At 54.3% G+C, this 13,345-nt stretch overlaps 3 protein-coding genes across 3 annotated transcripts in view; 2 read left to right on the top strand and 1 right to left on the bottom strand.

Moving 5' to 3' along the window:
- VOLCADRAFT_105746 (uncharacterized protein) overlaps nucleotides 1-4,591 on the top strand; it is a gene marked incomplete at its 5' end in the record, with an annotated part of 7,173 nt that extends 2,582 nt beyond the window's left edge. The window contains 9 exons of the mRNA XM_002952980.1: nucleotides 264-338; nucleotides 404-623; nucleotides 866-981; nucleotides 1,133-1,336; nucleotides 2,179-2,292; nucleotides 2,546-2,642; nucleotides 2,919-3,021; nucleotides 3,473-3,610; nucleotides 4,049-4,591. Coding sequence (XP_002953026.1) covers nucleotides 264-338; nucleotides 404-623; nucleotides 866-981; nucleotides 1,133-1,336; nucleotides 2,179-2,292; nucleotides 2,546-2,642; nucleotides 2,919-3,021; nucleotides 3,473-3,610; nucleotides 4,049-4,247 — 1,266 coding nt within the window. The 3' untranslated portion in view covers nucleotides 4,248-4,591. The remainder of the gene's footprint in view (nucleotides 1-263; nucleotides 339-403; nucleotides 624-865; nucleotides 982-1,132; nucleotides 1,337-2,178; nucleotides 2,293-2,545; nucleotides 2,643-2,918; nucleotides 3,022-3,472; nucleotides 3,611-4,048) is intronic.
- A 2,584-nt stretch (nucleotides 4,592-7,175) lies between these two features.
- Nucleotides 7,176-8,759, top strand: VOLCADRAFT_93682 (uncharacterized protein; the record flags this gene model as incomplete). The annotated part of the gene is made up of 4 exons (XM_002952979.1): nucleotides 7,176-7,247; nucleotides 7,615-7,748; nucleotides 8,015-8,219; nucleotides 8,745-8,759. 4 exons carry the CDS (start codon nucleotides 7,176-7,178, stop codon nucleotides 8,757-8,759), a joined length of 426 nt encoding a protein of 141 aa, XP_002953025.1.
- Nucleotides 8,760-10,718: 1,959 nt separating this feature from the next.
- VOLCADRAFT_105745 (uncharacterized protein) lies at nucleotides 10,719-13,316 on the bottom strand. The gene is made up of 5 exons (XM_002952886.1): nucleotides 13,136-13,316; nucleotides 12,984-13,060; nucleotides 12,545-12,649; nucleotides 12,153-12,274; nucleotides 10,719-11,659 (listed from the first exon to the last, which is right to left on the bottom strand). The coding sequence occupies exons 1-5, from the start codon at nucleotides 13,301-13,303 to the stop codon at nucleotides 11,505-11,507; spliced, it is 627 nt and encodes a 208-aa protein (XP_002952932.1). The 5' UTR covers nucleotides 13,304-13,316; the 3' UTR covers nucleotides 10,719-11,504.
- Nucleotides 13,317-13,345: the final 29 nt, after the last annotated feature.

Raw genomic sequence — 13,345 nt, 5'->3', positions numbered from 1 at the left:
CGTCCTTACCCGAAGAAGCTCTGTCCCTTTCTGGTCTATTCGGCACCCCATGGGATGTCGTACTATACCGCAGGTGCCGCCACTTACTGCAACTATGCTACTGCGGCTGCTGGTTGCCACATGGACAGAACCTCGGCAGTTAAATTAAATGGGTGGCGCCGGCGGGACTCTGCACGTCCCTCTCGCGCCGAGATCCGTTGACAACGAGCTCTAGGACGCCAATTCCCAGGTAGTGTTGTGCACGTACATGCACGCATCCTAAGGCAGCGCTGCCTTCTAGCGCAAAAACGCTGGAAGTGCGGCTGGAAGCTGGCCGGCCACTTGCAGCGCAAGTCAAGGTGAATCACCTCCCACTCCGCAACCGCCTGCGTACCTGTCCCGTCTTCGCCCATCTCCCTCTCAGGCGTTGCTGCCCGGCTCGCAGCCTCCATTTATCGTATCTGTTGATATCCCCAGCGGGTGGCATGTCGAGCAGGGGCCCCCCGGGGGTCCGGCAGCGGAGGAGGAGGGAACAGCTCTGCAGCCCGACATGTTGGTCTCGCTCACTGCGCCGAAGCTGTGCGCCCGTTACTTCAAGGCAGGGTTACAAGAGGAGGGAGGGAGGCAGGGAGGGAGGTTGGGAGGTGGGTTTTAGGGTTTTAAGGTTGACGTTTGGGGAGGTGAAGGAGGATGGAGGGACGGGGGTGATGGGGGTGGGCATGCCGTAGAGACGACGCAAAAGGTTATTGCAGTTAAGGTTGAGGTTAACTTTGCAGGGGTGCGGTGGCTGTAGTGATACGGAATGCGCGCTAGAGGGGGATGAATTGCCAGCGCCGGACCCACCTTCCCCGGCAACATCCCGCGGGAACGACGACCGACCCCGCAGGCCCATTGCACGCCATTCCACGCCATGCCTTGTCATTCCACGTCATGTCATGTCCCACGTCACCTAACATCCTGCACCTCTTCACCGCACACCCCACCATCCTGTGCATCCTACATGTTTGTGTGTATACTTATACATATTTATATATTTGTTTTACACTTATGTGTACATAACTTTTTTATTGCCACAGAATTCCGCAACCGGGATTATAAAAGTGCTGTAAATCAACACCATGTTGCGCGACCTCTATCCTGCTATTGCCACCAGGGCGCCCACCATTATTTGGGGGGCCGTTTCGTACCGCCTGCCATCCGCGACCGCTTCCAGCTCCGCCTGCCGCCGTACCCGGGTACGGCCGCGTGTGTGCGCATCGGGGGCGGGGCAGCGGAATCCGCCGCCGCCGCCACTGCCGCCACCGCCGCCAAGGCCGTGGTTGCGGCTGCGGCAGCCACCGTTGCCGTACAGGCAAAGGTACGTGATTTACGACTCGTAAATCATCTTTGCTTAGCTAATAGTCTATGTGCGTGTATGTGTTTATGTGTAGAGAGAGTATTGCCTGCTTGGAAAAAATATCGTGTTGCCACTGCAGACCGGGTGGTGAGTGGGTGGCGTGGTCCACTGCAGCCACCCGCGGTCGGCAGCGTGCAGCCGCGGATGCAGCCGCAACTGGTGTTCAGATCACCTGGGCGGAACTGCGCCTCCTCAGCACGTCCTGAGGGTGGTTGGTTGGTTGGTTGGTTGGTTGGTTGGTTAGTTGGTTGGTTGGTTATGAGAGGGCCTCCGTGAGAAAGCCACTGTGCGCTTTTTCATCATCTCGTCTGCACGAGGTCGAGACACGGGGTCGCTGGGGTCCCTAGGTAGAGCAGGAGGGGAAAGACGAACCACGTGAACGAGTGAAGCTGCTGCAAAGGAAAGAGTGTACAAGAAGCAGAACTGACCGGGGAGGGGAGGGGAGGGGACTGCGGCGTGCGCGCCCCAACTTCCATCTCTCAGTCTTCCTCACTATTTATATAGCTCCTAGAGCAGCTGCGAAGATCAATCACGCTTCGGCGGCTACAGATCGGAGAACACTGGACGAACAACAAAAACTTCCAATCTCTCAGTTGACCATCAGGTACATCGGGGGAAAACGTCAGAAGCTCCTAGTCAGCACCTCTGGAAGACCCCAACATGTACGATAATCGTACAGCGATATCGTCCCTGTGCCCCACTCTGCGGTGTCATAATTATGGGCCTCCACATGTTGTACTGCTTTGCCGTACATTGTACGGTGTCACCTGTGGGGTTCTGTTGTTTGTGTTCCTGGCTGGCAGGTTGCCGATATGCGCATCAGCTACGAGCGAGGGGGCCTTCAGGAAGCGGACTTTGCGGGTCGAGACCCGCTTGGGGTGTTTGACGAGTGGTTCAAAGCGGCGGTGTCCGGCAAGGTGCGAGGTTACCCTTGGTGTGAGTGTGTGCCCGTATGTTTGTCTGTATGTGTGTGTTGAGTCTGTATGTGTGTGTTGAGTTGTGTTTCGATACCCCCCCACACACACGTACAGAAGTGAGTCGTTCTGGACGTGCATTCCCGTGTAATCTTATGCCGTTACGCCTTCGTCCTCACTCCTTCCTCTCTTTCTCCCTTTCTGTCTCGGCCGCTTTCCTTCATATGCCATATGCTATATGCTGCTCACTGTCTAGGTGTGTGAGGAGCCTAACGCCATCAGCCTGGCGACCTGTGATGCCCAGGGGCGGCCTAGTGTGCGGGTGGTGCTGCTGAAGGGCTACGATGAGCGCGGTACGTGTTGTTATATCGCGACTTTTTCAGAAAAAAAAGAACCGATCGGTGGATGCAGATACACACCGGGCGATGTATCCGAGATACTTGATACGTGTAGAGCACATGCGGTGCGGCTCTGCGGGTTGCGGCGCGCGTTCAGCCTTTTCTTTTATTTTGTTAAGTATGAAAAGTTTTTTTATCGGATTTAAATAGTTATCCTGGAATTTCTGGCAGGTTGCAGCATGTAAAGAATGTTTTTTAATTAGCATCCTGCGGAAATGGTTCGCGGTCCAGGTTTCATCTTCTACACCAACTATGCAAGCCGAAAGGGTGGCGAGCTGGCCACGGGCTTCGCTGCGTTTTCGCTCTACTGGGAAAAGCTGCAGCGGCAAATCAGGTGAGACGTGAGAGACGCTTTTTTGGCGTAACGGAACCAAACTTGGAGTGCTGCTACGCTGACTACTTCCTGGCTGTCATTATCACCACCGTTGCAGCTGCATCCCCACCCCCGGCCCCGCCCCCCCTTTTTACATGAACTGACTCAAACCTTCATAAGGAATTACGGGATTTAACATGTTTTTTTTGCATATTTACCTCAAAAATCGCTGAAAACCCCGTAAATTCCCCTGCCGTCGTTATGAGAAGGCGGAAGTCAAAAGATTAGAAATCATTATTGGACCCCGTAGCTGACGGGACTTGGAGTTGTTGACGCTCGGGCAAGAACAAGTGAATCTTCTAGAAGCACGGTAACTAAGCAGCTAAGCACAATGCTAAACTTCAGTGTTCATGCTCTACAGTACCCCTCGGCGTGCGGTGCGGTGCGGTTTTGCTGTTCGGCGCTGTTGCAGGGTTGAGGGTGAGGTGGAGAAGGTCTCTGATCTGGAGAGCACCGAGTACTTCCACAGTCGACCCCGTGGCAGCCAGATTGGGGCGTGGGTCAGCAACCAGAGCCAGCCCTGCAGGGACCGCAGCGAGCTGGAGGCCAGGTGGGATCAAAGGGTGTAAGGGGCTATAGCTAGTGAGGGGGGGGCCTAGCTAGCCCCTTACACCCTTACTAGCTATAGGTAGTAAGGGGGGGGAGTAGGAACCGCGCTGCATGGTCTCCTAACACCAGATAGGCCCCGGCTGGCATCCACCCAGGCAACCGTGTGCGCAATCCTGATGGACTAACGTTGTCGTTTGTATTGTTAAGTGTGTGAAAAGTTAGTTGCGTGTGCGACATGCCCAGCACTTCCTCACCGCCGCATCTCGGTTACGTGTATATATATAATGTTTTAGACACAATAAACAATCCTTCTGTGTGTGTGAGTGTGTGTGTATGTGCTCGCGCATGTGTGTGCGTGCGTATGTGTGTGCGTGTGTGTGTATGTGTGTGAACGTGCCAGCATCTGATCGGGCGTGTGTGTGTGCGTGTGTCCCCGCAGGAACACGGAGCTGCAGCAGCGCTACTCGGACGAATCTCAGCCGGTGCCCAAGCCGCCGCACTGGGGAGGTTACCTGATTCGACCCACCGGCATCGAGTTCTGGCAGGGCCGACCCAGCCGGCTGCACGATCGGATCCGGTTTCGCCGGGCCACACCAAGTGACAGCGACCCATGGGTCATGGAGCGCCTCCAGCCTTAAGGGAAAAGACGGCTTTAACCCACATTGGGCTCCCGCCGGCACGGCCCATTTGCTTCTTCCATATACAAATTTCCTGCACGGCACCTAAAGCGATACCCGTAAGGGGAGTAGCCCGCGAACAGAAAGGAAAAACACCGCAGGCTGCTCTGGTCATCTGGTGGAGGTCCAAGGACTTCCGTCCATTGGGAGCCTATTGGCAAATGCCCCAGTGGTTGTTCCTTTCTTCTGTCTAGGTGGCTTGCGTTGGCTGGTCTGGGTGGCTGTCTTTGTTTGCCGTAGTAATGCACGGCCCGCTGGCTCTACTCTTCACGAGTCTGGAGCCCACTGTAACAACCACACATACACACATATTTCTGAAACCGCGTCCAATAGCAAGTGGGGTCCATTGCTCATGCAGTTTTACGGCAGGAGATAACTGATGCTCTGACCAGCCCGGAATGGGAGGGTTGGGGAACCTCAATGTTACGACTGTTTTCCTTCTTGGAGTGCAATATTTGGAGCGGAATACCGCAAGAAGTCATGGGGGTAAAGGAGCGTGTTGACTAGTTGTTGAGTAGGCCTCTACCCGAAGGAGCGATGATAACGGCACTAAGAGAGCGTTTGATGAGCGGCTGGGACCATACGCGTCTGACTGTCTTGCCAGAAGAGTACCCATCAGATGGGAAGTAACCGGGAGTGCAAATGGCGGAGTATAAGCACTAGATGGGGCTCTGCCCTTTTCGGGAGCCGCAGCCGTCATGTGGCCAACACGTGCTAAGGTTTTCATTCCTCGTTTATCACATCGTAAGCTAATGCAGTTTCGTTTATGTTGCTGGGCTCTGGAGGCAAACAGAGCATGAAGGGGCAAGTACCATGTCCCCAGGGGGCAGCGGTTTTGCCGCTGTTGTGGTACTGATAGCCGAATCGAGGATGAAAAACACGTGTTATTGGAATGCCCAGCCTATAATGATATTCGTGCTGAAGAGGGATTCGATCATCAGAGCATGTTGGAGGCCATGAAATAAAAACCAGTACGTCGGGCGAGGATGTTGGAACGTATGTGGGCTCACCGAAACTCAGTTACCCCTTTTGGACGCTAGTCTGGCTGATGTGCGGTGTTTCCTGTTCTCCGTGGCTTTTAGGCGTATAGATATTGCCCTTGGGCCTTCGGCTCATATGGGTAGTTTCACAGGTATGGGGTCACGCACCCCCAACCATGTAACACACATACACACACAGACACACACCACGGTCACTGCAAAAGCCGCCGTTTGTAGGTTTCTCAGAGACGCCATTTCTCAAAGAGAGGAAGAGAGGGGAATAGGCGTCCCACAGCGTGTTAAGGTCCAAGCCTTCGCCGACTACCGTGCACCTTGCCCGCGCCCTCGCCATGCAAACACACATTGCAACACACATTGCAACACACACATTGCAACACACGCACACACACATTGCAACACACATTGCAACATCCACAAATGGCTGGGGAGACTGGAGCTTAGGTCGCCGGAAATCGCGTGATCAGCCCTTGCCTGCGTCAGCGATGGCAGCAGCGACCGCTTGCACCCTTGACGATCCGCTAAAAGGGCTAAATGGGTGTGGAAATCAAGCTGGCGGTGTTGTGCTCATGCCAATGCTGTTAACTTAGGGTTGGGTGTGTGCATGTGTGTCTGTGTGTTCGACAGAAGGTCACGGTTTCCCGGTGGGATTGCCGGTTATGGAGCTGGACGAGCCCGCTGGGAGCCGCTGGATGAAGAGACATCAGTGTATTGTACATTGTGTGTGCGGTGTGTATGTGTGTCTATTGTGTGGAAGATGGTCTGAAGGGGTGTAGGGGTCGGTCCCGGACGGCTGGCGACAGCCGCATGGCCACGGGAGAAGGCTACGGGCTCCTCACTGGTCACTAAGTGGTCTCGGAGCTGCCTATCTGCGGCTGTACAACTCAGCAGTCTATGTATTTGCACTAGAGGCACGCACGTCCTCCTTGTAATTGCTGCTTGCTCACCCCTGCCCCTGCCCCTGCCCAAGGAACTAAACATGCCGGGTGCCGGATGCTCTTTACCTCCTCCCTTTCCTGGGCCGACATTGGTGTTGTGTCGTCCATCCCGTTGCTTTGTCGTCCATATGTGCGGCATTCCCGCACCAGCATCCAGCTCTTATTAGGTCAAATGAAAGCACAGGGCGGCCGCGCGTGAGCTAGCGGGAAGACAACGCCGAGTTGGCGGTGAGCTCACAACCTGCAGACCACGCTCCTCTCCCCCTCCGCTAGGTTGAAACATGCGCTTTGGCTATGATGGAGGCAGGGTTAGATTGGAAAGCGTGGGGAAATGAAAGTGCTCGGGGGCCAGCCATACATCTCCTAAGGCACGTGATACAACATGCGGGTTACTGGCTTTCAGCTCGTTAGCTTTGGGGAAGTTAATTGTAGAGGGGTCCCGTAGGGAAGGAGGGAGGGGCCGGGTTCCTTGCCAAGCTTGTCAGGGTCTGGTCCGTACATGAGGTCACAACGCCACCTCAGGGAATAGAAAGGCTTTAATTGCTGCAATCAAGTCCAAATGCCGAATGATACTTGCGGCGGAACAAACCTAGGATCTAAATGATGGTTGCTGCAGCCTGGGTCCCAGGTGACCTAAGGACATTTCACACATGCACAAAGTTTGGAAAGCCAGAGCAAGCCAATTTTGTGTAGGCGCGGAAAGCTGAACTGATGACTGCAACCTTAGCAGCAAACTTGGGTGGGTTAAACGACCGAAAAGACCTATTAATGCGCGCTGAGTAATTCAGTAAACAGGATCAATTACAACCTGTTAACTGTGCAGCGTTTGTCTCGGAAAAAGCAACAGCGTGCGCTTTCCGTTGACCTAAAGTCGCGCGCCAAGATACGTCCTCAACCTAAATTCACCAAGCAACCCAAACAAAGGAGGCTAAAACTACATACCTACGTCTCTTATGTTTGCCTTTATAACGGTCAGCATTGCACAGCTTATTGCGTCCTGCGAGGGCATGCTTTCTCCAGTTCAGGTTAGTGACCTTTTACATTTCGGTTACCTGTCGGAAGTAAAATTTTTTCGGCACAGACGCAGTCTACATCAACTTGTCTGAAGAAGGTTTCCAGTGCTAACTGCGCAACAGGGGCCTCATTGTGGTACGATTGATGTGGTACGCTGACGTCGGATGGAGTCGACCCTATGATCACACTTGCACCCCTTAGCTTTGTTTTTGGTGATAGGGATACCTAAACGCTGATAGTTTTGTTAGGAAGCGAACCGACAACTTCCTCACTATTCATATAGTTCCTAGAGCAGCTGCGAAGACCAATCACGCTTCGGCGGCTACAGATCGGAGAACACTGGACGAACAACCCATCACACACGTCTCATATCAACAGATAACGCCCGTTGAAGTATGCGGGGCTCAAACGGAGGACCATGCTGCCACTGCGGAACCTTGCAAACACCATGCTGGCGACGTGGACCGCCTGAGAAGCCCACACTTTGCAATGCATGTGGCAGTCGCTATCTGGTGAAGGGCTCCTTGGCTGGATACTTTCCTGGAGCGCGCCGTTCCGCAGTGAACGCCACCCGAAGCGAGGTGGTCTCCCACCAGGTCGTGGTCACCAAAGGCCCGCGGAAGGCAGCGCTTGCGACCACTGCTGGAGCTAAGCGGAAGTCGCAAGAGCTGTGCGGGTGAGAGTGGGCTCGGGGTGCTTTGTTGTCCGATCGAATCGGGCGCCTTCCTGTCTCTTTGGCGGTTAGGCTGAAATTGCGGATGGGTTTCTTTTCTTGCAGCTTCGAAGGCCAAGCTCAGCGCATCTACAACGAGTACGAAGCCCTAGAAGCCTTGCGCTACTCTTATTTCTGCCGCGGCCCGTCCATCGGGCAAGGCGACGGCCTCGGTGCGACAGTCTCTGACTCTTCCGCGGAAGCTCAACACGATGAGGACTGCTTTCGGAAGGAGGCCCACTACCTGGACGCATCTTCCGATGAGTACCAGGTGGGTCCGCTGCAAGAGAGCCGTCGCAGATTACTGTTGGTCGCATTCGTTAAAGCGAGCTGTGAGGGGCAGCTAAGGGGTTTGCTTTACATTCGCCCATGTCTAGATGCAGTTAGCGTAAATTTGCAACGGGAATGACTTCCTCGGAAGGACGGGACTCTACGGGTCAAGAATGAAGCATCAATCTGTCGTTGGTCCCAAGTCATGTGTGCAGTTTCTTACCCATAGAATCATTTGTCGGAAGCCTAAGTATATAACTGCCAGGTTAAACATCTACTTTGAGTTCGTCTGTGCTTACAGAGCGACGGTTGCACTTGGGAGATTGAAACTCAGGCTAGGTATTGTCAGGTCCTTTTGTTGCGCGTTTTGTGGAGGACAATGAATCCTTTAGCCTTAGAATAACCGTTTTGTCTGAAGGTTCCTGTCTGCTGTCCGCGACCTTCATGTTAATTGACCAGCAGGAGCCGGGACAGGGGACGCCAATTCATCATACGCTGGGCGCAACCACGGCAACCGGTGTTGCAGGGCCCCAGCAAGTAATGTTTCATCGGCGACCGCGGAAACAGTTGCGGCCAGTGGCCTGCTCTTGCTGAGGTTGGTCGCTTTGGAGGATAGATTAGGTTGGACAAACCGTCGGATTGCTCGATATGCATTTGTGCGTGTGCGTGATGCATAAGGGTACCTCTGATGCTCACAAGGGGAAGCGATCCCCAAGCAGATGCACTGCGGTAATAAGGTCCCTCCACGCGCTGCATCTAATAGGGTGTGGGGGTGGTCTTTTTTGGATTTTTGTTAGCGGGGCCGTGCGGGCACGACACGTTGTCTGCCCCGGCCCACAGCCTTGATTGCCGTTGTTATCTTGCCTGGCGTTGGGGCTGCCCTGTTGTGTCCTCCGACAGTCCGGTCAGTGCTCGTTGCGATACCGGGCCAGGCTGGGTTGCAGGCGTTGAGGGCCTTGCGGGTAGCCATGCCAAGTTGTGTTTTGATTGTGTCGTTGATTTGCTGTACTAGCTTAGCGCTTAGTTTAACGTTGCTTAGTTATGTTGCTTTGCGGGCGTGATGAGAAGTATGGGGTGGGAACGAGTGTATATATCGTAGCTGAGGGCTTGAAGGAAGGCTAGCGACTTTGCAGGGCGGCTGAGGCGCACCTCCTGCCGTGAAGAAAAGGAAGATGCCACTACCCAACGAAGTTCGCACAGCGAAGAGTTGATTTGTTAACGTGCAATTCTCGCGAATCGCAGTTGGCTGTTTTGGCTGCGCCTCTCCCGGAGGTGCCGGCCGTCGCGGGTCTATATCGCACCTTTTTGTGCTGCTCGTCTATTCGGTGATGTGTCTTGGTTCTCTAATTGTGTGTACGTGGAGTTTCCAAGGAACTGTGCTGCGGGACCTCGTTGAAGGGCCCCTTGTCCGGCAGGGTTGCCCCCGAGTTGAGGAACACTTCCTTATTCGCGGGTAAGTTGTGGTGCCCTATCACCGCGGGCTCTCCTTTGGGTTCAGCCAACCAAAACGGCACTGCGGTTGAGATAGCTACGTATGTTTGCCTTATTTTTGACTTCTTGCGTGCTTTGGATCGCTAGTTCGTTTTGAGTATGTATGTATGTACGTATGTCTGGTCCTGCTGTGGTTGGGACGATTTTTTCTGGGTCTGTGTTACCCTTGCGCTTGTCCCCACATACACTTGCGCTGTCACATGCTCCGATATGTCGGTTAATATCTGTGTCGCGTATGTAGTAGTCCCGAACAAACTCGTCGCAGCTCTGTGCATTGCGTGTGAATGGTGTGTGGTTCGAGCTCTTTACAGCCCCCATTCAAGAGACATGCAACAACAGCCTGCCTGCCACCAAGTTTGACGCAATAGATAAACGTCTAAACTGGGTCGGGCGGGCACCCAGTGGCAGGTATTGTTTGTGAGGCGAGTTTTATGCATTTATGGTGACGCGGGTGGTGCTATAGGAGTTTACCCCTCCCTAGGCACCGCGCGCGCCCGGCACAAGGCTGATAACCAACCGGCTCCAGCCAGCTCCGTGTTGCTGGGGATTAAGGGGTTAGTCTGTCGGAACAAAATGCTATTTTCGTGGCACAGGAGTGGCGCATTGTGTCCACCCAACCACGTTTCTTGTCATTTCTTTATGTACATTAAATAGTTGAAAGGGAAGTGTTTTTGAGGGTGAGGTGAACAAGCGATGTCCACCATCTAACGACGAGTAATTTCGTGCAGGACACGCTGTACCCATTTTGGCGCGAGGGCAGCAGGCAGCACACGAATATGATGAAGAACATTTTCCTGTATGCTTCTGTGCATAGAAACGGCCATTTTGTGTGCTTGATGGCAAGAGTGCTTGATGGCGGCGACTAAGTGAGCGGCGGGCCGTGCATGATGTACCGTAACATGCGAGCCCAACGGAAGAATGGTGTACACAAGGGAACATAAAAACCATCATGATCATATCTCATAATAATAGCACTGTAAGTGAATTGACTGATGATGATGATGATGATGATGATGATGGGCTTACAGTTACTTTGGTGTATCGAATACCCTGGCATCTGGCACCTGCATGAGCAAAAACGCACTTACATAGGAGCACGGACAGAGCGACAGATGCAGATTTTTTCGACACCCGCCTCATCAGCCTTCCCGCAGATCCCGACGGATTTCCCGAAACAGGAACGGGCCTCTCAGCATTTACCACATACCACTAAACCACATATTGACTTTGTAAACCCTCTGGAAGGCAAGCCAAACCCAGCTTTTTCACACGCAATGGGACATGCCACCACCGCCCGCGCACCCTAAAAACTGCGCCTGACCCCGGGGCCTGTCGTGCAGTACGTCGCAGGGCAGCCTTACCTTCAAGCGGCAGCACGTAGCCCACCTTTCAAAAAGAGACACCGTCACCCAATCAACGCCCCAACACAGTCTTGCATTAACGGCCCGGTGCAGCTACGTAACGCTCCTCGACAACCATGTTTGGATAGCTCATAGCTCAACTACTTCTCCCTTAACCATATCTCGCAAGGTGGACACCTCTCCAACCCTGCTGGCGAGGGTTCTCCTTACTGTTCACACGACCGCCAATCTGCCCCGTGCCACAATAACTCCCATGAACACCCAGGCCAGAGGCCTCACACTGTCTTCCAACAGCACCGCCACCCAAAGCAACTCCCTGCATCGCAGCCGCCGCCAACGCCGCCCTAGCGCTGCGCTGATTAAGACAGGCCCAGCTAAGCGGTCGGTCTTAACCATGTGAAGGTCTTCTCTGCCTTGGCGTCCCCCTCCTGAATCTAGGCCGAGGATGCGGTCGGCAGGTGATCATCCTCCACGATGAACTCCGTATTGCTGTGCCGCCGGTAGTCATGTGTGTTATGGTCCGTAACGTTCGTATCCGCGAGCTCAAGGTTGTAGAAGTCCATGGCGCCGGGCTCCGAAAACAAGGGACCTGCAGAGCCAGCCGACCACCGCGAGCTCAGCGCCCATTTCCTTCTTTGTTAGTTCTCCGAAACCGTGTACGGCACGGGGTTGTCACTTGCCATGCCCCGTACTTGCCGCAACCCACCCATATTCCCCCGTGTACCCTAACCTATCGTACCCAGCCCTACCCTACCCTGCCCTAATCCACCCAGCCCTACCCTACCCTGCCCTAATCCACCCAGCCCTACCCTACCCTGCCCTAATCCACCCAGCCCTACCCTACCCTGCCCTAATCCACCCAGCCCTACCCTACCCTGCCCTAATCCACCCAGCCCTACCCTACCCTGCCCTAATCCACCCAGCCCTACCCTACCCTGCCCTAATCCACCCAGCCCTACCTACCCTACCCTGCCCTAATCCACCCAGCCCTACCCTACCCTGCCCTAATCCACCCAGCCCTACCCTACCCTGCCCTAATCCACCCAGCCCTACCCTACCCTGCCAACTCAAGGGTATCTCACCTGCATGCCAGGTGCCGACTTCTAACTTGATAAAGCTGCCAAAGGGGATTCGAAACACACGAATATCTTCGGGTTGTGGGTATCGCTCCAAGCTGCCCGAGGGAGCTGCAAGGGCCATATACCTGCATGTCGGGAATTTAAAAGGTGTAACGTTAAAGCGGGTAGATAGATTGGATGTCTTTGATATTGGGGTAAGCGGTTCGAACTGTTTGGGTCACTTCGCCGGGAGGGCACCGTACGGGATATGTATGGCACACCTAATCGGGTATCGGGATGCGGGTGGCGGGTACAGGTGCAACATCCAAAAATCCGACAGGCAGCGCAGGGCCCGAAAGGGAGCGCAGCAAGACGCGGTGCATGCGCGCGGCGATGCAGTGGTTCCGTTGCCGTACCAGGAATGCGGCGGCGTAAGGCCCCCTAAGCACTGCGTCACTCTGCCATGGTAGGTGATGCGATGGAAGCGAAGTCCCCGGGCGGGGAGGCGCATGATGTAGAACCTGTGCGGATTGACACGGGGCCGGTGGGCAACAGTGAGTTGCGGAGAGTCCTAGGATTTAATAATAGTATAAATTGACGGGATTGCGAGGGAAGCGCCTTGGCGTTGGCCGCAAGCGAACTGTGCGCTGTGTCAGTTTGGGCTTTTGCATCTTCGATCTCCCTGCCGCAGTAGCAGGTACAGACGTGGAGGACATTAACGTGGTTTCCCTAAGGATGAGTTTACGAGGAGAAGTACGAATACGAGAAGAGTAGCTCCCAGAAGAGCCAGAATTTTTTGCCGTGTGTGCAAAGGCTGTGCGGTGCAGGGCGAGATGTTGGGACATGCGTCCCCACCTGGGTGTCCCCTGGTTCAATACCAGCTGTGCGTCATCCTGATCGAAAAGCTTGCCATCCTCAGAGCTGGAGATGATCTGCAGGTGCCATGATGGCGGCTAAGATATAGCACACGGCCAAAACGAATGCCGAGCACGCCATGAGTGTTGCACCTGACCGAAAGGCTTAATATTCTCCGGTGTCAGTGGTGTCACTTTAAGCGTAATTTGGTTGATCTGCGTTGCATTGCTACCAGCATTCATTTGTGCGCTTGCTGAAATAGACCTCCGTCGTCGTGTATCGACCCGGCGAAGAAGAACGCGGTTGCTGCAGGTAAGCATTTCTTATTATCACCGTTGTGTTGCGGTGCATAGCTGAAGGCT

The sequence above is a fragment of the Volvox carteri genome, assembly GCF_000143455.1.
Source record: "Volvox carteri f. nagariensis unplaced genomic scaffold VOLCAscaffold_33, whole genome shotgun sequence".
NCBI classification, from domain to species: Eukaryota; Viridiplantae; Chlorophyta; class Chlorophyceae; order Chlamydomonadales; family Volvocaceae; genus Volvox; species Volvox carteri.
The sequence above is the reverse complement of the archived record's forward strand: the minus strand, read 5'-3'. Positions and strand labels throughout refer to the sequence as shown.

Excerpts from the sequence above, each read along its gene's own strand:
- VOLCADRAFT_105745 (XM_002952886.1), bottom strand. The coding sequence starts at position 13,303 with ATGCTTACCTGCAGCAACCGCGTTCTTCTTCGCCGGGTCGATACACGA. Across the intron at positions 12,275-12,544 it reads CTTACGCCGCCGCATTCCTG|GTATATGGCCCTTGCAGCTC; the intron begins GTACGGCAACGG and ends CCCGACATGCAG. Across the intron at positions 11,660-12,152 it reads AGTCGGCACCTGGCATGCAG|GTCCCTTGTTTTCGGAGCCC; the intron begins GTGAGATACCCT and ends CTGGCTCTGCAG.